The 26,041-nt window shown below is 43.5% G+C and overlaps 2 protein-coding genes across 5 annotated transcripts in view; both read left to right on the top strand.

The window, feature by feature from the left end:
- The window catches only part of LOC117372415 (pleckstrin homology domain-containing family A member 7-like), a 60,239-nt gene extending 52,706 nt beyond the window's left edge, over positions 1 to 7,533 (top strand). For all 4 annotated transcript variants that reach the window (XM_055222266.1, XM_055222267.1, XM_055222268.1 and 1 more), the window contains 4 exons: positions 5,041 to 5,178; positions 5,834 to 5,964; positions 6,851 to 6,951; positions 7,289 to 7,533. In XM_055222266.1, the coding sequence (XP_055078241.1) occupies positions 5,041 to 5,178; positions 5,834 to 5,964; positions 6,851 to 6,951; positions 7,289 to 7,314 (396 nt within the window). In that variant the 3' untranslated portion in view covers positions 7,315 to 7,533. The remainder of the gene's footprint in view (positions 1 to 5,040; positions 5,179 to 5,833; positions 5,965 to 6,850; positions 6,952 to 7,288) is intronic.
- A 3,586-nt stretch (positions 7,534 to 11,119) lies between these two features.
- The window catches only part of LOC117372546 (pleckstrin homology domain-containing family A member 7-like), a 39,570-nt gene continuing 24,648 nt past the window's right edge, over positions 11,120 to 26,041 (top strand). The window contains exons 1-4 of the mRNA XM_033968364.2: positions 11,120 to 11,524; positions 11,627 to 11,803; positions 18,582 to 18,866; positions 19,609 to 19,671. Of these exons, the coding sequence (XP_033824255.2) occupies positions 11,136 to 11,524; positions 11,627 to 11,803; positions 18,582 to 18,866; positions 19,609 to 19,671 (914 nt within the window). The 5' untranslated portion in view covers positions 11,120 to 11,135. The remainder of the gene's footprint in view (positions 11,525 to 11,626; positions 11,804 to 18,581; positions 18,867 to 19,608; positions 19,672 to 26,041) is intronic.

Consider the following 26,041-nt stretch of genomic DNA (forward strand, 5'->3'; position numbering starts at 1 on the left):
CCAAGAATAATTTACATAATTTAAACACCAACCCTAAACCTGAGACCCTCTGAGGGAGATATTGATACTCTGCAGTGACATCACGCTTGAAGGGGAGGGGGGTTCTACATGTATGTCTATGGTGGGATGCTCAGCAGGTACCATGGTGACACAATGCACACATTAGCAAACTCTGACAAAAAAGTTTTCAGATTGTCTGAAAACTCAGTCAAAAAATCCTAAAGTGATTTAAAGAGCACATTTTCAGGAGCCTATGATCAATCTGAGCGTTTATAGTCCTGTTTAGGAGTTTGATTTTACACAAAAAGGTGAGAGTGACCAACTGTAACTGTTGGCTAATGCTAGCTTGTGTAATGTTATTTGAGACAGACTTGTTTAACAGCACAAATCAGCTCACCTGTTGTAGTTCAGATAAGTCAGTTCTTTATGGTCAGATTTAGTTCAAATAAAGCTCAGATTAAAATCTAACTCGGACAGAGTAGTGCCTCCAGTAAGCTTAAAACTTCCGGGGAATGTTGATGACGTCACCTGCAAAGTATCAATATTCAGAGCAGAACACAGAGGGTAGAAACTGAGACCGAAACTAAACAAAATCATTCAAAACTTTAAAGACTTTTAAACCAAACATAAACAAGGCCCAAAGTGAAACTAAACTGTCAAGACTAAACAGGACCAGGATCAGACCTGAAACCACGGCTCTGACCCCATCTTTATGATCCTGGTTTTCCTTTAGCTCAAAGTCTGGACTCAATTATAAAAATAATGTTTCAAATGATTATTAATCTGTCTTGACCCAAACAAAACAGCTCTGAACAGAGCAGAGATGAAACGGGACAAATGTTTCAGACTCTGGAAAAACTCAAACTCCCCAAACTCCCTCATAAAAACAGGGAAATGTGGAATTACAAGTGTCGACAAACAAAGTGGAGCTAAAACACTGCCCCCTGCTGGGACCCTCTGACATTGCAGAATGTAAAACTCGTGCCATCATTTAAAGTGAGTGTGACAGGTTCTGATGATTCTCTCGTTGTGACTTCATCTGGAGGATAAAACATCACACTCATGACATCACGCTGATGATGTCGCACTAATGACATCACGCAGATGACATTGCATTGATGATGTCATGCTGATGACATCACACTGATGACATCACACTGATATTAAAATCTTAAATCTAATGATCTTAAGTGTTTTAGTCACATGAGTTGTCTCACCTGTCATGGGCGCTTTAAATCTTGAAGTGGGACTGAACACTCCGCCTACATGCTCTCGGAGCTGATTGAGTGTTTAGCACCACTTTAAAATAATCTTTATATTTGTAGATCTGAAGCTTTGGGACTTTAGTTTGGCTTTAAATCATTCAAAAAGTGCCTTTGAAATGTGTTTATGCCTTTTTGCCTGAGTTCAGAAGATATCATCATCGTTTTGGAGAAAATCTGAAGAGAATCTGAAGAACGATGTAACACGTTTAAACATCAGACTTCACCAAATCAGTTTTATACAGAAAGATTTAGAACGTTTAAATGTGACTTTTACAGGGATTTACTGCAGTGCCTCTAAAAACATCATCTACAAATACTATTATTATTATTACTGTTGTTGTTATTGTTATTATTATTATGTTCACATGAATCACAAAGTTTTGTTTTTGCAATAAACTAAAAACCAACATGACGAAGGGTTAAAGAATGTATGTATCAGGGACTAAACCAGTACTAAAGCAGGACTGAACCAGGACTAAACCAGGACTAAATCAGGACTAAACCAGGACTAAATCAGGACTGAACCCGAACTAAACCAGGACTAAACCAGGACTAAACCAGGACTAAATCAGGACTGAACCCGAACTAAACCAGGACTAAACCAGGACTAAACCAGGACTAAATCAGGACTGAACCAGAACTAAACCAGGACTAAACCAGGACTAAACCAGGACTAAATCAGGACTGAACCAGGACTAAATCAGGACTGAACCCGAACTAAACCAGGACTAAACCAGGACTAAACCAGGACTAAATCAGGACTGAACCAACACTAAACCAGGACTAAACCAGGACTAAACCAGGACTAAACCCGAACTAAACCAGGACTAAACCAGGATTAAACCAGGACTAAACCAGGACTAAACCAGGAGCACTACACTAAACTAGAAAACCAGAACTAAAGAGCACTGATATTTTTAGAGTAAATATTTTGTATATATTTTATAGATTTTAAAATATGATGGTATTAAATTATTTACAATATTAATAAAAGTAAAAATCTAGATTTTTAGAGAAAGAGATTGAAAGGTTTTTTTGCAGATTTGGTGAAGTCTGAACCCTTTAAACTCATTAGCTTGCTGCTAATGATGCCTTTGTTTTCTGTGGGAGATGCTAACAGTGCTAACCAGCATGTGTTTGAATGGACTAACCTGTGTGATGGACCTCAGAACTGGAGCTCCCATGATGCTTTGGGAGCTCTGCCTGCACTTCCCATGATGCCAGGCTTGTGTGGACTCTGTATCCCAGAATCCCCTGAAAGGAAACAGCAATAGTTTAATGAAATAACTGTGTTTACATCGTAGACTCACTGTGGCGTTCAAATGCAATAGAAACACAGAGGCTTAGAGGAAGAACTGTGGTGGACATTTTGAATCCTAATATTCACCTAAAAAACAAAAATTGATGCGACTCTGCTGAATCTCACGAGTATCAGCGATTAAGAGAATAAAATTGGAGAAGGAAATGTGCATGTCGCAGTGTACTGGTGGAGGTGAAAATAGGGGTAGATTGATTGAAAATAAGGGATTAAAGACTTCTCTTTTATTTCCTTAAAGAGGGAGTATTTGACTTCTATGGGGTGTTAAAGAGGGGGTATTTGACTTCTATGGGGTGTTAAAGAGGGGGTATTTGACTTCTATGGGGTGTTAAAGAGGGAGTATTTGACTTCTATGGGGTGTTAAAGAGGGAGTATTTGACTTCTATGGGGTGTTAAAGAGGGAGTATTTGACTTCTATGGGGTGTTAAAGAGGGAGTATTTGACTTCTATGGGGTGTTAAAGAGGGAGTATTTGACTTCTATGGGGTGTTAAAGAGGGGGTATTTGACTTCTATGGGGTGTTAAAGAGGGGGTATTTGACTTCTATGGGGTGTTAAAGAGGGAGTATTTGACTTCTGTGGGGTGTTAAAGAGGGAGTATTTGACTTCTGTGGGGTATTAACTGTAACACAACATATTTCTATCACCATGTTTCCTTTTATTGTTTTGAAAATGCTATAGCCGTACTGCTAACCATAAGGAGGGTTTGGATAGGGCCCGGGGGAGATCTCTAGATTACTCAAACTTGTGTGGATGACCTCTAAAACCTCTTCATGTTTGTGACAAGGTACAGAGTTAGAACATGGGAGAAAGCTTAAAAAAATCATTTTGGCAGAATACCTCCTCTTTATTTTTTCCAAACTCCTAAATTAATCTGAATCAGACAGAGCTCAAGCTTCTGCTCCTGTTTTTCCTCCAAATCCAAATGTTCTGCCTCAAATCCACGGAAGCCTCTGATGTTCCACAGTCATATTTCTATCATTTCATTTTGAGTCTTAGATTTGCACTTTTAATAAACAGCTGAGGCTTTAGCTGTGGCTCTGCTCCTCTGTCGAACCAAATCAAACACATCCACCTCACAAACCAAACGTACCCACCTCACAAACCAAACGCACCCACCTCACAAACCAAACGTACCCACCTCACAAACCAAACGCACCCACCTCACAAACCAAACGCACCCACCTCACAAACCAAACGCACCCACCTCACAAACCAAACACACCCACCTCACAAACCAAACGCTCCCACCTCACAAACCAAACGCTCTCACCTCACAAACCAAACGCACCCACCTCACAAACCAAACGCACCCACCTCACAAACCAAACGCACCCACCTCACAAACCAAACGCACCCACCTCACAAACCAAACGCACCCACCTCACAAACCAAATGCACCCACCTCACAAATGTCAAGTTAAAGTTTAAACTTTGTGAAATTATTTCTGGACTAATTTACTGTAGGTCTTGGTTCAATGTGAGGTCATTCTGCTTTTTGCATGAACCTTTCCTCTCCTCTCTCTCGCCCTCTCTCTCCTCTCCTCTCTCTCCTCTCTCTTTCTCCTCTCTCTGCACTCTCTCTCCTTTCTCTTTCTCTATCTTTCCTCTCTTTCTCTCTCTCGCTCTCTCCTATCTCTTTCTCTCTTTCACCTGTCACTCTCCCCATCTCTCTCCCTCCCACCCTCTCTATCTCTCTCTCTCTCCATCTCTCTCTTTCTCTCTCTGTGTAAATGTTTGTTCTTCACTGTTGGATCGTGTTTGGAGTTTTGGACGTGACCAGGAGGTGGCGCTCTGCTGCATGGCTCTGATTTAACCAAGTAACAAAACACCACACACACACAAAGTACAAATACTACTGCAAGTACTACTAATACTACTGCTTCTGCAAATACTACTACTACTTAAAGGTTAAAATGTTAATAATTGAATTCTCACAATGAACAATTCCCCAAATCAGTGTGTCAGATGCCCTCCCTGTGTGTCAGATGCCCTTCCCGTGTGTCAGATGCCCTTCCCGTGTTTCAGATGCCCTTCCCGTGTGTCAGATGCCCTCCCTGTGTGTCAGATGCCCTCCCCGTGTGTCAGATGCCCTCCCCGTGTGTCAGATGCCCTCCCCGTGTGTCAGATGCCCTCCCCGTGTTTCAGATGCCCTCCCCGTGTGTCAGATGCCCTCCCCGTGTGTCAGATGCCCTCCCCGTGTGTCAGATGCCCTCCCCGTGTTTCAGATGCCCTCCCCGTGTGTCAGATGCCCTCCCCGTGTGTCAGATGCCCTCCCTGTGTGTCAGATGCCCTCCCTGCATCTCTCTCCTGGACTATGTTGTCTTTGAGTTCCCTTCACTGCAGCACACACCTCAGTGCTGTCAGCTAATGTTGTTAGCCTTATTCAGTCTGCTTCCTCCTCAGTTGTCCAGTGGAGTTCAGTTCTGTGGATTCACTTTGGCCTGTTACGTCCTCAGGGGTTTGATTGGCAGCAGGAGCGACCAATGACAGAGGGCCAGAGTGACGAGGGGCGGGTCCAAAGTGAAACAGTCCAATCAGAGGAGAGGATCAAGGAGGCAGAGCCAGAGGAGTTTGACTTGGACATCAGCAAAGAGGTCAGAGATTAAACTGAGCTGGAGACAGGTCAGGATTCTATAGTGGAACATTTCATCATATTAGAACCGGACTGAACCAGACTGAACCAGGACTGAACCAGGACTGAACCAGGACTGAACCAGGACTGAACCAGGACTGAACCAGGAGCACTAGACTAAACTAGGAAACCAGAACTAAAGAGCACTGACATTTTTAGAGTAAATTAAAAATGTCATAGGACTGAAACAGGACTGAAACAGGCCTCAACTAAGACTAAACCAGGATTGAGCCAGGCCTCAACCAGGACTAAACCAAGACTAAATCAGGCCTCAACCAGGATGGAACCAGATATGAACTAGGACTAAACCAGGTCTATACCAGGACTAAACTGAGACTAAACCAGGATTATACGTTTGGAGATTTCTTTAAAAACAGTGACTCTCCCATAGTTATACAGGCCCTTGCATTTTCACTTTCAGAGTAATGAAAATTAATACTGTTGTCATGGCAATTAACAATTCAGTCTCTTCTGAATGGTCCTCAAAATGCCATCTATAAACAGAAAACTCTTGCCTCCATTTTGACATTATGACATCATATTCTGTTGTGAACAATTTAAGAGGGTCCATTGTGATTGTTACCGCTTTTACTGAGTCCGGGTGTTCTGGTTTACAGCTGTCGAGGCCCCAGAAAGTCCAGATCCCAGAGAGACTAGACCCGGATTTGGAGGAAGTCCTGAGTCCAGAGGAGCAAAAACAGAGACGAGAGAGAGCAGAACGTATCAGGAACATGCTTACCAAATCCAGGTAGAACCAGGTCTAAATCAGGACTAAACCAGGATTAAACCAGGACTAAACCAGGGTTTAACCAGGACTAAACCAGGGTTTAACCAGGACTAACCCAGGACTAAACCAGGGCTCAAGCAGGTCTAAACCAGGTCTAAATGTTCTAAACTTTCAAACAGAACCCAGTAGGAGCTGATCGGTTTAAATCACATTTTCTAACTTTAAGTAAAGAAGTGCCCCAATGCTCAATTTTGGGGCCTGCTACTTTTTACTATTTTTATTTATTCCATTAAGAGAAAGCCTCATACATTTATATGCAGATGATACTGTTTACAATGTCAGTACTCCTTCTGCTGATTTTCATGAAATCCAAAATTATCTAAATTTGTTGTAAATTGTCATTGAATATAAATAAAACAAAGTGATTTAAGTGATGGGCAAGCTCTTTATACACTAAATAGTACATCAGCTGAAAGTGACTCCACCTGTAAATATCTTGGGTTTATAAATATCTTGGGTTTTGGTTTGATGAAAACATATCTTTTAAAAACATATCTTAGAATTATGTAAGAGTTTAAAATCAAAATGATCATTTTATTATAGAAACAAATCTTGTCTCTCATTGAAATACAGAAAAGAAATAGTTGAAGCTGTCTTTGTTTCAGTCCTGGATTATGAACATAGAATCTATATATAGATATAATTGGCATAAATATATAATCTACATATATACAGTAAACATATAGATACAATCTACATATAGATATATTAAACATGTACATGGCATGTAGACTACGACGATAGGCTGACTCAGTATCTCACCTGTTGAATTTTGAACTTTGAATCTAAGACATCGGGATCCTCTCCGTCTAAAAACTGTAATGTTAAGTCTCCCTGATGTGTTCAGGTCCCAGGTCCTCGTTGACTTTCCAGAGCTGGGTGCAGTTTTACAACAACAGCAAAATATCATGAAACAGGCATCGATACAAGGAAGACTCCTGAAGACCGGTGAGGAACCAGGACTAAACCAGAACTGAACTAGGACTAGACCAGGACTAGACCAGGACTAGACCAGGACTAGACCAGGACTAGACCAGGACTAGACCAGGACTAGACCAGGACTAGACCAGGACTAGACCAGGACTAGACCAGAACCAAACAAGGGCTGGAATAAACTACCGTAAGTTATCAGATAGCACTAAATGAACCACTGTCCCTCTGGATTATTTTAAATCTCATTCATGTTGTCGTGTCTTCGAGCAAAACAGTCCTTCCTCGTCTTCAGTTTATATTATTATTTCTGTATTTTCAGAAACTTTGATTTTCATATTTGTATGTTCTGCAGGTAAAGCCGCTGCTGAGAGCGACTGACTGTCCAGGACTGACCCTGTCCAGGCCTGACCGGATGAATTTAAGACTGGAAAAACAGTTTACTACAGATTTATTTAGGTCACAAGCACTTCATAAGTGTATGATTTACTTTCTGTTTTGGGACTGACTGAGCTAACAGCTAATGGCTAATGGTTAACAATGATGCTGTGTGTTTGTTTATTCACAATTTAATATAATGACAAATAAAGGTCTGAAATCATCTCCGCTGTCTCATTTGCATGTAGTGATGTAGCAATACTAAATTCTCAAACTCCATTTCGATCCAAAGGAACAGACTCAATACTCGATACTGATACCATGATGATAATAAAAACAGTTTCTTTAGAGAGTAGAATAGTAGTACTTTCTTTTTTATTGTCATGTGGTCTTAAATCTGTGTACTCCCTCAGTGGGTCAGGTGGGTGGGTTCCATAGTGGTCCATGGGTGTATACTAGTCTATGTGTCTTATAATAGTTCTGATACACTTCAAGATCATTCTAAAGATATTCAGGAAAGATTCCTTTCTGTCAATGGGACTTTTTTAGTATTGATACCTGCGAACAATGAGGATCTAGTTTCGATATTATTGATTGTATTGATTAGGATCTGATTTTCTATACTTTGGACAGCCCTATTTACATATTTACATGCGAGTTTGGTTTGAAACATTAAGAGACACAAAACTTACTACTTCCAAGGATTTTATTTAAAAAACTCACATGAAGTTACAGCTACAAACCTGCGTGCATGAGCCCAGCCTAAGATCAGCATAAACCAGTTTAAGCCTCAGTGATGTTTTCTGAAGAGTTAAATTGTTGTTGTTTACAGTCACTTTTGTCGCCCCCTGTGGATGGTTCCATGTCATCACATTTCACACCTTAAAGGGTCCATATTACACTATTCTCTGATCTGTGTTCTAATGTTTCCTCAGCACAAACAGACCTGGAGTTGTGTTTCATTCACACATGTTTAACACATAAACCCTTTAGAGTTATTCTCAAACAGAAAACACTCTGTGCCACCTTGTGATGTCATCATATGATAATACAGGAAGTGCTCCACTGTCTTTTTAAATTCCATACACTTTCACTAGAATAATTTGGAAAAAAGGAGCTGTTAACTTGAAAACTACCACTTCATGACATCATATGGTGGAACAGAGCATTTTGAGCTTTGGAGATGCAGACACACTAATAATAAAGAGTTACTCAATCATGTGTGAATGAAACAAAACACAACTCCAGGTCTGTTTTTGAGGAGGACAGCATTATAACATGGTTTAAAGCTCACAAGAGTTTTGAGTAATATAGGACCTTTACATTTTTATCACAAATGAAAAGTCAGAACAGTTTTCCTGAAGTTCAAATATAACTGATATCACGTGGATTTGACAAAGTTCATTTTGAAGGTTTTCCGCTGGTCCGATTGAGACTCGGGTCTGGACTCGGGTCTTGTTTCAGGTCTGGACTCGGGTTTAGGATCTGGCTCAGGTTCTGGTTTTGAGTCCGTTTTTTGGGAGTCCTGCTCTCTGGGTGTTTCCGAGGGTTTTGTGGATTCAGTCTCTGAAGGAGGAGGTTCAGGCTGGAGACAGAGACAGAGTCAGAAATATAAATATAAAAATACTCCATAGTCTGTATATGTTCAGTGGACTGAGAGAGTGTGATGTCACCGGCATTCAGCTCCTCTGACCGCTAGTATCACAGCAACCAAAGAGCCAATCTGGAGTGAGGCTGCTGAAGGTAACACCCCTTCTCGCCTGCAACACTGGTTTAGCAGGGAGTTGGAGCTTAGCAACACTGTCAGTCAAACCTGTTGTTAACTCTAGTAGGAGCTCTTATTAATGTTCAGATCTTGAGTTGCAGACACAATAGTGAAAAATAAATAAAATAAAACCCAGGATCATGTAGAGCGGGGTAATACGAACATTTACAGCAGCAGTTGCAGAGAGAGGGGCTACAGTTTTTACAGAGAAAGTGAATTGGAGTGGATGTGTGCCCATGATCACTTCCTATCTGAAACGCAGTGGTTAGCAGGTTAGCTATGTCCATTTATATATACAGTCTATGCTAGTGAGTTAGCGATGTCTATTTATATATACAGTCTATGGTTAGTTTGAGCCGTGACCCTCCTCAAACATTTGGAGCCACTCAATCTCACTTTAAAATGCTTCCAGAATAGACTTGCTCTTCAGACTTCCATCTGATAAGGGACTGTGCTGAGTGCTGTAACCAGGAATAGAACGCCTTTCCTGGGTAGTCTGGACAATCCTCCCTGCGCAGCTCCAGAGGTCATTGTATAAACCAGGGGTGTCAAACACATTTTCAGCAAAATGGTTGCCTTCAAAGGGCCAGATGTAAAATAAGTCTAACTACTTTTTTAACTTGTTAATTAACTGTTTCTGTATTTATTACTTATTCAAGTTACAAATATTGCATATACATTTGTCTAGATGTAAAAATATGGCTATGTAGCTGCGTATCTCCTGATAAAATGACATTTTAAGACCATCATAGCTTTTAATTTACACTGTCGAGGGCCACATAAAATGATGTGCAGGGCCACATTTGGCCCACGGGCCTTGAGTTTGACACATGTGGTATAGACAGACATTTGGGGGTCTCTGTTAAAGTTTGTACCCAGGGACAGTGGCTCTTTCCTGGGTAGAGGTGTGATGCCCCTCTGACCCTTTGGCCTAATGACCTCTGCTTTGGTTTATCTTCTTTTCTCGTAGTTTTTAAATTAATGTGTCATTTCTTTGTCCCGCCTCCGATTGGACCATCTTCTGACTCTTGTCCAATCATATGGCTCCGTTTCAACACGTGGTCCAATGAGAGTACTCCATTTAAGTAGGTACCGCCCCCTGTCTGCCTCTGACCAATCCCTGCATGTTCTGGGTTTGATTGGAGCTCCACAGTGACCGCCCGGCCCTGGTTCCAGAAGTAAATTTTGTCATTTTTCCCATAGACTTTCTGAATAAAATATAATGGACCTGTTGACACAAGACACTTTTATTTAAAATCTGTTTGTGAAACTTTGTAAAACGCAGTTATTCAAACATTTCACAGAATCTTGTGTTTTAAATGTGCTTTTTGGACTTAAAACAGCTGTGTTATGATATTAGTTAGCCTGTAGCTGGTTAGCCAGTAGCCAGTTAGCCTTTGGACTCTTAAGATTTGAATTTATCCACCTAAGGTCAATGGGAAAAATGAATGGGAAGTATACTTCCTGAACCGGAGTGGACTTGGAAGTGGGCGGGGCTGTGGATTGGTGTTTTTATGATCATTTCAGTGATGGAGTTTTGTCAAGTTTTGGTGATTGTGGTGATTTTGGTAATTTTGGTGATTTTGGGTGATCGTGGTGATTGTTGTAATTTTGGGTGATTTTGGGTGACTGGTGATTTTGGGTGATTTTGGTGATTTTGGGTGATTACGGTGAGTCCCGTGGTCTTTGTATTTCTTCGTTTTTAATTTGTGAAACGTAAAAAGACATTTACTGTTGTATAATTAAGATGTTTTGATGCATGTAAAACTAGTACTAAATCGGGTCTAAACCAGGACTAAATGTACACCTGGTCTAAACCGGGACTACACCAAGACCAAGCTAAGACCAAATCATGTTTAAACAGGGTCTAAACCAGAACTTAACCAAGACTAAACTAAGACTGAACCCAGACAAAAAACAGGACTAAAAACAAGACTAAACTAGGGCTAAATGTAAAAGACTAATCCAAGACCAAATTAGGACTAAAGGGGTCTAAACCAGAACTTAACCAGGTCTGAACCAAGTCTTGTCTCTTATCTTTTAGGCACGTCCGTGGGCCATGCGCACACACTTGGACAAACGGAGCTCTCTGATTGGCCCATTGTCCAAACGCAGCCCTGTGATTGGTCCGTTCAAACGCAGCAGCTCTCTGATTGGCTCACAGGCAGAGCACTCGGGGATGAGGACGTACTACTTCAGCGCAGAGACCCAGGAGGACATGAATGCTTGGCTCAGGGCCATGAACCGGGCCACACGAGTCCAGACTAAGACCAAGACCCAGGACCGAGACCAGAACCGAGACCAAACCCAAGTCCAGACCGGAGACCAGACCCAGATCCAGACAGGAGACCAGACTGGAATCCAGACCGGAGAACTAACCAAGGTCCGAAATGGGGTCCGAAAAGCCCAGAATGGGGTCCACTGTGGCACCAACACCTCAACGGACAAGTATGTATCAGTTCTAAACCAGGTGTAAACCAAGATTAAACCAGGATTAAACCAGGATTAAACCAGCACTGAACCAGGACTAAACTTTGTCTCTTTCCTCAGATCCTTAGACCTTTTGGACTCGACTCAGTCCTCAGAAAAGACCCTGGTCCATGAAGTCCAAAGTCCAGATCAGGATCCCAACCAGGACTCTCCTCTGAAGACTGGACCTATCTCCAAGGCAGCCACACGACTAACCACGCCCCCTGAAGAGTCAGCTCCTGCTCCCTCTCAGAACAGGTACCTCTCTCCACAGACAACTCCCCCTCTCTGTGTGTGCTCTATAGTTCTAATCTATAATAAACATTTGTACCAAACTGGTGATGCGACATTGCAGAATCCGACGAGTGTCACCAATTAAGAAAATAAAACCGGAGAAGGAAGTGCATACGTCACAGTGGGCATGTACCGGTGGAGGTGAAAATGGGGGTAGATCGGCAGAATGGCATTTTGAAAATAAGAGATTAAAGATTACTTGACATGAATCACTCCAAATACAACTTCTGAGAAAAAATGACAGGGACATGGCTAAAAGATTTGAACAGAACAGTTTGAAGAAAAGGTCTGATTAAAATATTTTTTATTGTTCATTTATGACGACAAAAACATGCCAGGAAAACCGGATAACTGGTCCAGACCATTTTAAAACAATTTATCAATGAGCCGTGGATCGAATCTCAAAGATCCCAATGACACATCTGGAGAAGCCGACACAGTCTGATTCACATTAGGCCAGGGGTGTCCAAACTTTTTTCACTGAGGGCCAAATACAGAAAAATGAACCAAGGGCTGGGCCGCATGCTATAGAGGAGACATATTGATTATAATATAGTGTGTAATTGTAACTCACCTCCGTGAAGAACTCAGTGGGAGCAGTGATGCTGGATCGAAGAATGGCTGATATGTCAAGAGAAAATTTGGTGGTTGAGACACGGAGGACTTCACAGTTATTCTGGTTCTCAGTCTGTTTTTGTTCTGATTTAACAGAGAAAATGTTTGTTCGCATATGTATGTTGAGCCAAACAGGCTCATCATTCTTTTTGCATGGCGTCTCATCAGAGGTAACTTGACATTATCCAAACTCTGATAGAAGTCAGGGAGGGAGAGAAGCTGATGTTGACTTTTCAGAAAATCATCACATTGCATTTCAATCAGTTGTAACTCTTCCACTTCTTCTGCATCCACCGGGAAGGGGGTTAAGAAGAGCTTCATTTGTTTTTCAATAACAGAAAAATCTTGAAAACGCTGGTTGAATTCTATCATAAGAGATGCAATCACAGACACATACCGTAAATTTCGGATTATAAGCCGCTACTTTTTTTCCACGCTTTGAACCCTGCGGCTTTTACAGCAGTGCGGCTTATATATGGAATTTTACTGGATAACGGACCCTGGGGGGCGCTCTCTAGCTGTAAACGTAAAAGTGAGACAGACGTGGGGAAAGATTCTGCTCTGAAGAATTCACTAGTTTTGATTTTGAACGATCATTTTGCGCATCATGAAATGGATATGATGCAGTTTTTAAGATAAAGAAACAGAAAGGAAACAGAGCAGGGGTCGGCCTTTAACACGCACGCAAAGAGCCATTTGGACCCACTTTCCACATAAAATAAAACACTGGGAGCCGCAAATACTTTTTGACATCTAAAATGAAGATAACACTGTATAATAACAATAATGTAACGGAATAATGTAGGTTTTACTTTCACGGACAAGCCTTCTACACGTGGCAGATAAATATGGCAAAAACAACTTAAGTGCATTAAAAAAATACAACTCACCAAACCGCTGCATCATGCATCGCGCTGATTATGTGATTATGTCTACTCTACTCCGCAGTTTCTTTAAAAAAACAACAACAAAAAAACTCGTAGCGTATCGTTTTATCCCAGGTGCTTATTCTCCATGTGCCAAAGCAGTTTTGAAGGTTTCATTGCCTTATTTGCTTTTCCCGTATGTTACGCAGAGCGGACTGTGCGTGAGTCACCTGTAGCGACAAACCCAGATTTTAAGTAGGCATTGTCTGTTAAATTTATCTTTCTTTTTCTTGGAGGTCGTAGTCTCTTCTTCTGGCTCCTCAGTTGTCCTTTTCCCCTTTGTTAAAAAGATCTCCAAAGACTTTTGTTTTGGCTCATTTTCACTCGCTTGTGGCTCTACTTTTGTGCGTCGTGTCTGATGTGTTATACGTGATACGTCACCGCGGAGACAAGAGCAGATAATATACTTGCTACTACATCAAATAGATTTCTGTGGCGATTTCCAGCAGGATTTTCATGATACATCTACGGACGAGCTTATTAGTGTGTCATTAGGGACGGGCCAAAGTTGCTCCTGACCCCTGTGCGCACAGCGTCTCAAAATCAGGGCTCTTTACGCAGGACTGTGAGCTGTGTCTGTGTTAGTTCCCAAGCCACGCAGAGCCGCAGTATGAGGCGGAAAGAGGCGCATACGGCTCCGGAGCCGCGAGTTGCCGACCCCTGAAATAGAGCCACTGCACGTAAGCTCGACATCAATGAATCCAACTTGGTCAATGTAAAAAGACGACAAAAGTTTTCAGAGGAAATAAAAGCAGATTTTCCGTGTTGGTGCAGCTTTATTTTCTAAACCTGCAGATGTGTTCATCCCGTGTTGTTGTCGTGTTGGTGCCAATTTTCAGGCACAGTTTAAAAAAAAGCGTGTCGGTGCACCGTCTTTCTGTGTAAATGTCTCATGTTACAATATGAAAACCTGCGGCTTTTATTCAGGTGCGGCTTATATATGTACAAAATTGATTTTCTCTTCAAATTTAGCTGGTGCGGCTTATATCAAGGTGCGCTCTGTAGTCCGAAATTTACGGTAGTTCTCATTATTAGCAGTAAGGTCCGCGTTTGGAAAAGCAACTGATTTGCAGATCTGACACTGTACAGTGAAGATGCAGCTGTGTAACAAAGACATTGAGCTGCTGGCTGTTAGCATGAGGCCATAGTATCTGCCCCGGGAGTTCTCACATGTGATTGTGATTGCTGTGTATGTTCCTCCCTCTGCTAATGCTGAGACGGCCTGTGACACGCTGCACTCCGGTACCAGCACACTCCAAACAAAGCACCCACAGGCTCTCTTCCTGATCACTGGAGACTTCAATCATGCATCTCCTGCACCTCTCCTGCCTACATACACTCAGTATGTCACCTGCCCCACAAGAGACAATAAAACATTGGACTTATTTTTTGCCAACGCCAAGAGGGCTTACTCTTCATCCCCACTGCCTCCCCTGGGTAAAGCTGACCACAACATTCTCCATCTGGAGCCTGTGTACCAGCCCATTGTGCACAGACAGCCTATGGTGTTCCGTGTGGTGAAGAAGTGGACTGCTGAGAGTGAGGATTCTCTGAGAGACTGCTTTGACACCACAGTGTGGACAGAGCTCTGTGACCCACATGGAGAGGACATCAACGCAATGACTGATTGCATCACGGACTACATAAACTTCTGTTTTGAAAACATCGTTCCCTCCCAGACGGTGCGGTGTTTTCCGAACAACAAGCCGTGGATTAACCCTGACATAAAAGCTCTGCTGAAGGAGAAGAAGAGAGTTTTTAGGTCAGGGACCAAGGAGGAGCTGAAGGCTGTACAGAAGAAGCTGAGGAGGAAAATCAGGACAAGCCAAGCCAGCCATAAGAGAAGTGAAGGGTATGTCAAGTAATAAAGCTTTTAAGTTGCATTACAAATACATATATCAAAAATATGGAATGCATATTGATTGAATAAACTTTCTTAGGGCCATCACATATACATATATATCTTTTGATACTGAAATCATATAAGTTTTGAATATTATTATGTAATCACCATTTTTATACTGAATTTATATATTCTTTGAATGTTGTATCTTTTTGGAGGTTGTCTAACAAGCACCATACTAAAAGCTGAATACCATCTACTAACACTGAAATTAGGTTAAAGGTAAAACGTGAATTATGGGAGACAGTTGGTCCCTTGCAGAAACTCCTTTAACCGAGTTAAGGCAACATTGTAGGAGGTGAATCATGTCGCCTGACAGCCACAATGTTTATACTAGAGTTGAGCATCTTGTGATAATACTGAAACTATGCTAAAAGCAATATTGTGTGATATGAATTGGGGAAGGCTGTTGGGGTGTGTAGACGCTCCTTTACAGGGCGGTCGGATGAGACTCAAGGCCGGAAAAATAGACTGGTGCAGCCCGGAGAGATGAGCGAGGCCGAAGGGAGGAACCTGGGCGACAACCTACTCAACATAATATTTGCATATTCATGTTTCATGTTACATTTTTATGTTACGGGGCCAGGGAAAAGCAGACAGACTGCCTGCTGCACACACGAGGGATAGATCATATGACCCCGGGTCCTGTATTAGATTGTAACTGTTAGGGGAATAAACTTTTGAGATTTGAACTGATCGAATCCAGTCGTCATTTTGATAGAACACGCCTAACAGAAGGATGGAGCAACAGCTACAGGAGAAGAACATCCAGGGGGTGTGGAGAAGTCTAAAGACTATCTCAGGCTCCTTAAGTCCTGTGCAGATGAACTGTGCGGAGTTATGGAGCATGTCTTCAACATGAGCCTAAAGCTGAGGGTGGTACCACAACTCTGGAAGACCTCCTGCGTGGTACCGGTGCCCAAGACGCCACAGGCCAAGGAACACAGCAGCTTCAGGCCGGTGGCTCTAACATCTCACCTGATGAAGACACTGGAGAGACTGGTCCTTGGCCACCTCCGCTCCACCGTGAGCTCAGCGATGGATCCGCTGCAGTTTGCGTACTGGCCTGGCATCGGAGTGGAGGATGCCGTCATCTACCTGCTGCACCGCTCACTGTCTCACCTGGAGAACCCCGGCAGCACTGTGAGGATTCTCTTCTTTGACTTCTCCAGTGCTTTCAACACCATCCAACCACTGCTCCTGAGGGACAAGCTGGAGACCGCCGGGGTGGACAGACTAGATCCTGGACTATCTCACAAACCGGCCCCAATTTGTGAGAGCCAAGAACTGCGTGTCTGATCTCATGACCTGTAGTGTGGGGGCGCCCCAGGGCACTGTCCTCGCGCCCTTTCTTTTCACCCTTTAAACTGCAGACTTCAGACACAACACGGACAGCTGCATCCTGCAGAAGTTCTCTGATGACTCTGCCATCATTGGCCTCATCAAGGATGATGACGATGTGGAGTACAGAGGACTAACACAGGACTTTGTGGACTGGTGTCAGCAGAACCACCTCATCATCAATGCAGAGAAGACCAAGGAGATGGTGGTGGACTTCCGCAGACGCCACTCTACTGCCCCCTCAGTGAACATTCAGGGAAGGGATATTGCTCATACAAGTACCTGGGTGTTCCTCTGAACAACAAAATGGACTGGACTCACAACACAGATGCACTGTACAGGAAGGGCCAGAGCAGGCTCTATCTCCTGAGGAGACTCAGGTCTTTTGGAGTGAGAGGGCCACTCTTGAAGACCTTCTATGACTCTGTGGTGGCATCAACCATCCTGTACGGTGTGGTCTGCTGGAGCAGCAGCATCACAGAGTGTGAGAGGAAGAAGCTGGACAAGGTCATCAAGAAGTCCAGCTCCGTCCTGGGCTGTCCTCTGGACTCAGTGCAGGAGGCGGGGGACAGGAGGGTCCTGGCTAAGGTCATTTCTATGCTGGGCCATTAGTCTCACCCCCTGCAGGACGCTCTGTCTGCCCTGGAGAGCATCTTCAGTGACAGACTGATTCACCCTCGTTGTGTGAAGGAGAGGTTTCGCAGGTCTTTCCTTCCTGATGCTGTCAGACTGTACAACAAACACTGTTAACACTGAACATGTGTCATTCATCCATACCTATGTGCAATACTTAAGTCACTTTACGAAGATGTTATGTTAGAGTCTATATTTAAGTATATTTTTTAAATTATTTTAAACTATTTATCTATTATCTTGTTTTATTGCGTAATTTCTTTGCAATTTGCAATTTCTTTATAAATTAAAAAGATACACTTTCCATTTATTTCCTTGAAGAAATAATCATTTCCCCACCGTGTTTGAAATTTCCTGTACTCACTTGCTATTTTGCGTTTCTTCGGCACTGCCATTTCTGCTAATTTGCGGTCAAAGTTGTTGTTTTTTTTGGTGGAAACCGAAAAGCACTTGTTTCCATGGCTGGCCCCTTCTAGTGTTGAAACTGAGTAGTGCTGTTTGGCTCCATCTAGTGTTGAAACTCAGAAGTGGAGCTCAGAGGAGCGCAAACCATATGCGGGTCATATTATATTATATTTTCAAAACTTGCTGCGGGCCAATAAAAACAGGGCCATGGGCTGCAGTTGGCCTGCGGGCCATAGTTTGGACACCCCTGCATTAAGCACAGACAAGGAGAGGCATTCAACTGCACGGGTCAGAAACAGTTCAGTAGTAGACCAGTGTTTGGATGTAGCGAGCTTCAGTGTGTTTATTTGTTATGTGTATGATATTCAGAGTGATTTTTATTAGTAATTGGCTCTGTGCACAACCGTACCCAGCTAGTTCCAATGCTAATGCTAATGTCGTAGCTGAATAAATATTAAAATAACGCCAAAGACTGAAATATTATTAAAAATAATCAGGATGTCTTTAAAACAAATGTAATTTTGTTGTTACTGCCTGATCCTCTGCAAAAACTCATAGGGATTACATTAGACCCTCTTTCCAAATCTGGTCCCTGATCTGGTCTCTGGTCTCTAGTCTCTGGTCTGTTCTCTGGTGTAGTCTCTGGTCTGGTCTCTGGTCTCTGGTCTGTAGTTTGGTCTCTGATCTCTGGTCTCGGGTCTCTGGTCTGGTCTCGGGTCTCTGGTCTGGTCTCTGGTTTATGGGTCTCTGGTCTCGGGTCTCTGGTCTGGTCTCGGGTCTCTGGTCTGGTCTCTGGTTTCTGGGTCTCTGGTCTCTGGTTTCTGGGTCTCTTGTCTCTGGTTTATGGGTCTCTGGTCTCTGGTGTCTGGGTCTCTGGTCTGGTCTCTGGTCTAAACCCATTTTTCTTTGGTCTTCACAGGTTCCCCGTTTCAACCCCAAGTCCGATCCTGGAGCCAAATGGGATTGCGGCTGGAACATACCAGACGACTCCACCCCCAGACACGCCTCCAGGAAGTGTTTACAGACAGGCCACGCCCACAGGAAGTGCACAGAGACAGGCCACACCCACAGGAAATATACAGAGACAGACCACGCCCCCAGGAAGCATTTTCAGACAGGCCACACCCCCAAACAGCACCCTGACCCGAAACAGCGTTCGAGAACAAGTCCAGAACTGGGTCAAAATCCAGAGAGATGACCGTCGGTGAGTCCTATTTTAGTCTTGATTACAGCTGATTTAGATCTGGTTTAAACCTGGTTTAGTCCTGGTGCAGTCCTGGTTTAGTCCTGATTCAGTCCTGGTTTATACTTGGTTTAGTCCTGGTTTAGTTCCAGTTTAGACCTGGTTTAGACCTGGTTTAGACCTGGTTTTGTCCTGGTTTAGGCATGGTTACCGGGTGTAGTCCTGGTTTAGTCCTGGTATAGTCATGGTTCATTACTGCCTTAAACCTGGGTTAGTCCTGGTTTAGACCTGGTTTAGTCCTGGTTTAGTCCTGGTTTAGTCCTGGTTTAGGCATGGTTACCGGGTGTAGTCCTGGTTTAGTCCTGGTATAGTCATGGTTCAGTACTGCCTTAAACCTGGTTTAGTCCTGGTTTAGTCCTGGTTTAGACCTGGTTTATACTTGGTTTAGTCCTGGTTTAGTTCCAGTTTAGACCTGGTTTAGGCCTGGCTTAGTCCTGGTTTAGACCTGGTTTAGGCATGGTTACCGGGTGTAGTCCTGGTTTAGTCCTGGTATAGTCATGGTTCAGTACTGCCTTAAACCTGGTTTAGTCCTGGTTTAGTCCTGGTTTAGACCTGGTTTATACTTGGTTTAGTCCTGGTTTAGTTCCAGTTTAGACCTGGTTTAGGCCTGGCTTAGTCCTGGTTTAGACCTGGTTTAGACCTGGTTTAGTCCTGGTATAGTCGTGGTTTAGTCCTGGTTTCATTTTTAACCCTTTATTTTCAGAGACAGTCTCAGACGGACTCCTCCATCTCAGTTCAGCCCCATTGAGCCCCCCCTCCAGTACAAGTGAGTACTATTACTACAATCGTAGTGAGAGGGGAGTTAAAGAAGCTATTTTTGTTAGGAAAGACCATCCTTTCTTAAACAGGAATGGGGGCCTTGGACATCATCTATCCCCCATCTATAGCTCCATCCTTGGACCCAAAACAGAGTGAAAATTGCAGCGGTGTTAAAGGTTGAATAGGATTGTTTAAGCTGAAACTGGAGACAATAGCTGTTTACAGTTTCAGTGTAGTTAGCTCCTCCCTTCAGATAGATATAAAGCAGTGTACACCAGCAATCTGACCAGAACTGAAGAAGCGGCTTGGATGAGCAGCAAAACATCTTCACAATTTGTCCGGTTGATAGAATCAAACTTCATCTTTTACTACTACTTCAAATACTGCAGTACTACTACTACCAATACTGCAGTACTACTACTGCAAATGCTGCAGTATTACTACTACAAACACACCAATACCGCTGTACTACTGCTACAAACACACAAATACTGCAGTACTAGTGCTACAAACACACAAATACTGCAGTACTAGTGCTACAAACACACAAATACTGCACAAGACAGAGTGAGCACTATAATACTACCCCACAGTACCACTGTGTGTTCTGTTTGAGTTTTGTTTCAGTCACTGTTCTAAAGTGGTTTCTCTGTTCTAAACGTTTTTAAGGGTACGCTCACACAAGGCCAAATTTTCAGTGGTTCAAGTGGGACTTTGGCCCAGTCGGGAATTTGGCCTGGTTGGGACTTTCGCCCGGTTGGAGGAGGTGGGCCAAAGCACGGCCCGGTTGCTGATGTTCGCACACACATACATGGTTTATGGTTAGAGTTCTGTGTTGTGGTGAAGAGGACAGGGGAGAAGAGGAAACAGAGAACTCCTCTCCAAACTCCCGGCTCACCCGGGCTGAGCTTCAGTTGGACTGTGACAGACAGAAGTTCTGAAGCCTGTCCTCGCTGCTCCATACTGTTGTTTAATCCATAAGCTCACAGAGGAGTGTTTAACAGATCTTATTTTCTCCGCTAAAACGTTAGCTTTGCTGCTCCACATGTAAACAAACGGCACTGTGTGATGATGTCACCAGACACATGTAAACAAACAGGTTCATGTGATGATGTCATCGGCCCGTGGCTCATTTATGTGATGACGTCAGCGGGCCATGGCTCGTTCGGTTCTGCGGGTGTGAGTGTCAGACATAAAACTCTACAGCTCTGCTCTAAAATCTTTTTTATGAAAACTAAACTGTCACTTTCACATCACTTAATGAAAATAAAATATACAAGAAATATTTAAATAATGACCAAATAAACAAACCGTTTGAAGAGACTTTATTTAGAAACAAAAGTCACAGACTCTGGTCTGTGTGACCCCAGACCTAAACCTGCTCTGGGGCTGGTCCAGTCGTAGTAGCAGTTGATAGTCCTGGCTTGGTCTCTGGTCCAGTCTTGGTCTCTGGTCTGTTCTCTGGCCTCTCGTCCGTGGTCTGGTCTCTGGTCCGGCCTCTATTCTGGTCTCTGGTCTGGTCTCTGGTCCGGTCTCTGGTCTGGTCTCTGGTCCGGTCTCTGGTCCCTGGTCTGGTCTCTGGTCCCTGGTCCGGTCTCTGGTCCGGTCTCTGGTCTCGTCTACACCCGGTCTCTCTGGGGTATTTTACAGGTAGGCTGTACATTTGTAGTAGTGGTTGACTCTCAGAATGTCATTGCTGCTCACTGAAGGGGGAAAACCGAACCTCATACTCGGGTTGGACCGAGAAACCAGTGTCGGGAGCCCATGTTTAGAGAAGGCAAAACTGGAAAAGACCAGATCATAGTTAGACCTGGTTAAGACCTGGATTAGACCTGGTATAGTCCTGCTTAAGTCTTGGTTTAGACCTGGTTTAGTCCTTTTTTATTCCTGCTTTAGTCCTGGTTTAGACCTGATTTAGTCCTGCTCTAGTTCTGGTTTACACCTGATTTAGACCTGGTTTTGTAGTAGTCGCAGTAGTAGTCGCAGTAATAGTAGTAGTTGTAGTAGTCGCAGTGGTCATAGTAGTAGTCATAGTAGTAACAGTAGTAGTAGCACTCACTTGCTGTACTGCATGACGGACTTGAAGTCATAAGGCGTTCTGAGGTTGTTTGTTTTGTATTTGGCAAAGTTGCGCTCCTCCCCTGAAAGAGACACAGATTAATGTGTGTCAGATGCCCTCCCATCCTCCTGTATCCTTGTGTGTCAGATGCCGTCCCAGGAACAAGAAGCAATTTAAATATATATTTCTTATTTGTTTGATTACTGAAACATCAATCACTCCAAATACAGCTTCAGAGTCTCAAAGGAAAGAAGGAACTAGAACATGGTTAAAGAGCATGGTTCTTCAAGAACAATTTGAAGAACAGATCTGATGTAAGGTCCTTGACCACTCCCTCCCAGAGTCTGTCCCTGCTCCTGCATCTGTTTCTGTATCCTTGAGCAGCACACTCACCCTCCCCATTTGTCTGACTGTGTTTGGAGGACTGTGATTTGGGCTGGTTTTTGGGGAGGTTGTTGTGGCTGTTGTCGGGGTGGCTGTTGGTTGTCAGGGAGGTTCTCGGTTGTTGGGGCAGCTGCCAGGGTAGTTGTCAGTTGTACTGGAGTCGATTGTTCGGGCAATTGTTGGTTGTACTGGGGACGGTTGTCAGTTGTATGGGTGGTTGTTGGTTGTGCTGGGGACAGTTGTCGGTTATCCGAGTGGTTGTCGGTTATACTGGGTGCAGTTTTACCTGGCTTGATGTTGTTGGTCAGCACCTGGATGTAGTCATCGCGGTCGGAACGCGAGTGCTCATGGGCAAATCCAAGCGCGTGCAGAAGCTCATGTTGAATTGTTCCCGTTCGGAGGCAGCCATTTTTAGACAGAGACAGTTTCTGTTTGCGCGTCCACCATATTCTCCCAATGTACGACCAGCACCTGTAACACAGACAAGGACAGAGACAGGAACAGGGACAGAGCCAAAGACAGGGACAGGGAGAGAGACAGGGAGAGAGACAGAGACAGAGACAGGGACAGGGACAGGGACAGAGCCAAAGACAGGGACAGGGAGAGAGACAGAGACAGGGACAGGGACAGAGCCAAAGACAGGGACAGGGAGAGAGACAGAGACAGGGACAGGGACAGAAACAGGGACGAGGACAGAGAAAATGTCACTAGAGGACTCTTCTGTGTTTACAAAGGGCTGCCTTTATGTCGGTATTGATGCTAATGAAAATGTCAGAGCCATATATTTAAATAATGTCATTAACTGAAATAATGTACACCTGAAAATAACTGTGTTGTCTTTACAACAAATTAAATTGTTATGATTAAACGGTTTAATAGAAAGTAGCATTAGCATTAGCACTGACATATAAAAATGAGAAGAGCCTATTGTGTGTATACTTTGTGTGTCATACTCATGTCCAAAGTAGGTGTAGAGGTGGTGTGTTGTGTGCATGTTCTCGCTGTGTTCTTAGCATGTTCTGGGTGTATTCTTAGCATGTTCTTATTTAGTTCTTAGCTTGCGTTTAGCGTGTTTTAAGTATGTTGGTAATGTATTCTCACTGTGTTCTTGCCATGTTCTTAGCGTGTCTTATCATCTTCAGAGTAGGTGTGGTAGCGGTGTCTAGTGTGCATGTAGTATGCATGCTCTTAGTGTATTCTTAGCGTGTTCTTGGTGTGTTCTTAGCTTCTTCTTTGTGTGTTCTTAGCAGGTTCTTAGAATGTTCTTAGTATGTTCTTACCGTGTTCGTTGTATGTTCTAAGCGTGTTCTTTGTATGCTCTTAGTGGGTTATTGGTGTGTTCTTAGCATGTTCTTAGTATGTTCCTACCGTGTTCTTTGTACATTTTGTTAGTATGTTCTTGACCTATTCTTAGCGTGTTCTTTGTGTGTTCTTTATATGTTCTTAATATGTTCTTAGCATGCTTTTAGAGTGTTCTTGGCATGTTCCTAGTATGTTCTTAGCTTGTTCTGAGTATGTTCTTAGCATGTTCTTAATATGTTCTTAGTGTGTCATACCCATTTCCAGAGAAGATATACAGGTGGCGTGTGTACCACCTCGACCAGCCGTAGATCTCGTAGAACCAGATACAGGTCTGGTCCTGGATCTGTTTCATGGCCGAGCGGATCACTCTCTTCTGAGAGGAACCTGAACAAGAACCGGGTCAGAACCTGCATTTGACCCATCCCTCAGTGTCCCTGGGTTAAAACTGTCGGCCACGTAGACACAGGAAGCACATGCAAACTCCACATAGAAAGGCCCGGGATGAAACAAAGAATAACCCTGGACTGAACCAGAACTAAACCAGCACTAAACTAGGTCTAAACTAGGACTAAACCAGGACAAAACCAAGACTAAACCAGGACTAAACTATGACTAAACTATGACTAAACCAGGACTAAACCAGGGCTAAACCAGGACTAAACCAGGACTAAACCAGTACTAAACCAGGACTAAACCAGGACTAAACCAAGTCTAAATCAGAACTAGACCAGGACTGAACCAGGACTCACTGTAGCTGGAGCTGATGTAGACTGGGACCGAGACGCGGTCTCTGTACTTAGACCATTTACAGAAGAAACAGGACACAGCGTTTCTACGTCTGTCCTCAACAATGTCCCCCTCCACGAGACGGGCCGCTGTAAACACAGCAATACTTCAAGTTCTACTACAAATATACTACTACTTCTACTACTACTATAATGTCAACCTCCAGGAGATGGGCTGCTACAGGGACACAACAATGTTAGGAATACTACAAGTACTACTACTACTACAAGTACTACTACAAGTGCTACTGTTATTACTACTACTGCTACCACACTCCTCCCCCCTGTAAGATGTACCGATATCTTTGATAGCATTGGCAATTATTTCGGTCACACTTTCTTCATCTCCATCTGAAAAAAAAAAAAAAAAGGCAAACTGAGGCTTTTATTTTGAAATTGCAGGAGCAGGGTCACTTTCTGTCACTGTACCTGGGGGGTCGATCTCAGGGTCGGCAGTGGTACCCTCCTGTGGAAGGACAAAACGGCATCAGCTCATTTTATTAAATCAGACCTGTTCTTCAAACTGTTCTGTTCAGATGTTTAACCATGTTCTAGTTTGTTCTTCTCATTGAGCCTCTGAAGTTTATTTGGAGTGATTCATGTTTGAGTAATCTTTAATCTCTTATTTTCAAGATGCCATTTTGTCAGTCTCCCCCCGTTTTCACCTCCACAGTGTAAGGTATTTTTTAACAATGTCATACTACCCCAGATGCCTGTAGCCCCATTCACCAAAGACCCCCACCCTGAGAGGGTCGTAAAGCAATCTACAGCACTGGGGCCAAGAAGATAACATCTAGGACCAGGGCCACTTCTTATCTGTAGCCCTGTTCATCAAGGACTGAGTGCCCCCCATCCTGTGAGGGTCATAAAACAATGAGATTGATTGACTTAAAAACGCACATTCAGGGATTTTGCCAAAAGGTTTTTAATGTGTAATCACATGCTGCCGAGAGGAAGACCCGCCTCACACACTGGGAGGCCTATAAAAGCTGGAAACACAAACATCTCAGGACTCTCTTCCTATCCTTTCCTGAGAGTCCGGTGCTTCATTGTTAACTTTACCTGTGATGAACTCATTAAACCCTTCTGACTTATATTTCAGTCTCTTAGTCCTCTTTGACGCTTGCATCAGAAACGAACATTTCTAACAACTTTGGTGACCCTGACGTGATTGGTGTCAAGTGATCTGGAGGACCTTTGGGCATATCGAGGTGAAGTTTGATGACTGTGTCGGTGACAACCAGGGGCCCCAAAATAAGGTAAGCAGAAAACCGTTTTAATAAAATTTCTGCATAGTTTAGTTTATTCTTTATTAGGGTTGTCACTGTCACATGAATCTGTAATTCTCTGTCTCGCAAATTTAGAATATAATTGGGTGGGCTATCTAGTCCAGTTTGTTCTTTCACATGTAAAGTTGCATGAAGCACATTTACTAACACTAGGGACAGATCAATGAGCCGGTATTAGAAATCCTGGTCCGGGACCAGGTGGCGCTAGGCCCGGTTGAGAGACTGCCAGCAGACCAGGTTCTATTGGACAGCCAGGGCTGGGCCCTGAGGGCAACTAGTTAAATTCTTAATCAAATTACCTCTTGGAGTAGAATCTGACGAGAGTCTATTGAACGTAGTCACTGCTAAGAAACGCATGTGCCCTTATAACCAAGACGGCTGGGACCGTGTTAGGGGGAAAATCCTGGTCCGGGACCAGGTGGCATTAGGCCCGGTCGTCTGACAATAGACTAGGTTCTATTGTTGGCCAGAGTTGGACTCTGAGGGTGTGGAGCGCCCTATGACTAAAGACAGGGTTGGACCGTGTGTGTGGGGTGTGGAGCCCTGGGTCCGGGACCC

Source organism: Periophthalmus magnuspinnatus, chromosome 6, assembly GCF_009829125.3.
Source record: "Periophthalmus magnuspinnatus isolate fPerMag1 chromosome 6, fPerMag1.2.pri, whole genome shotgun sequence".
Classification (NCBI taxonomy): domain Eukaryota; kingdom Metazoa; phylum Chordata; class Actinopteri; order Gobiiformes; family Gobiidae; genus Periophthalmus; species Periophthalmus magnuspinnatus.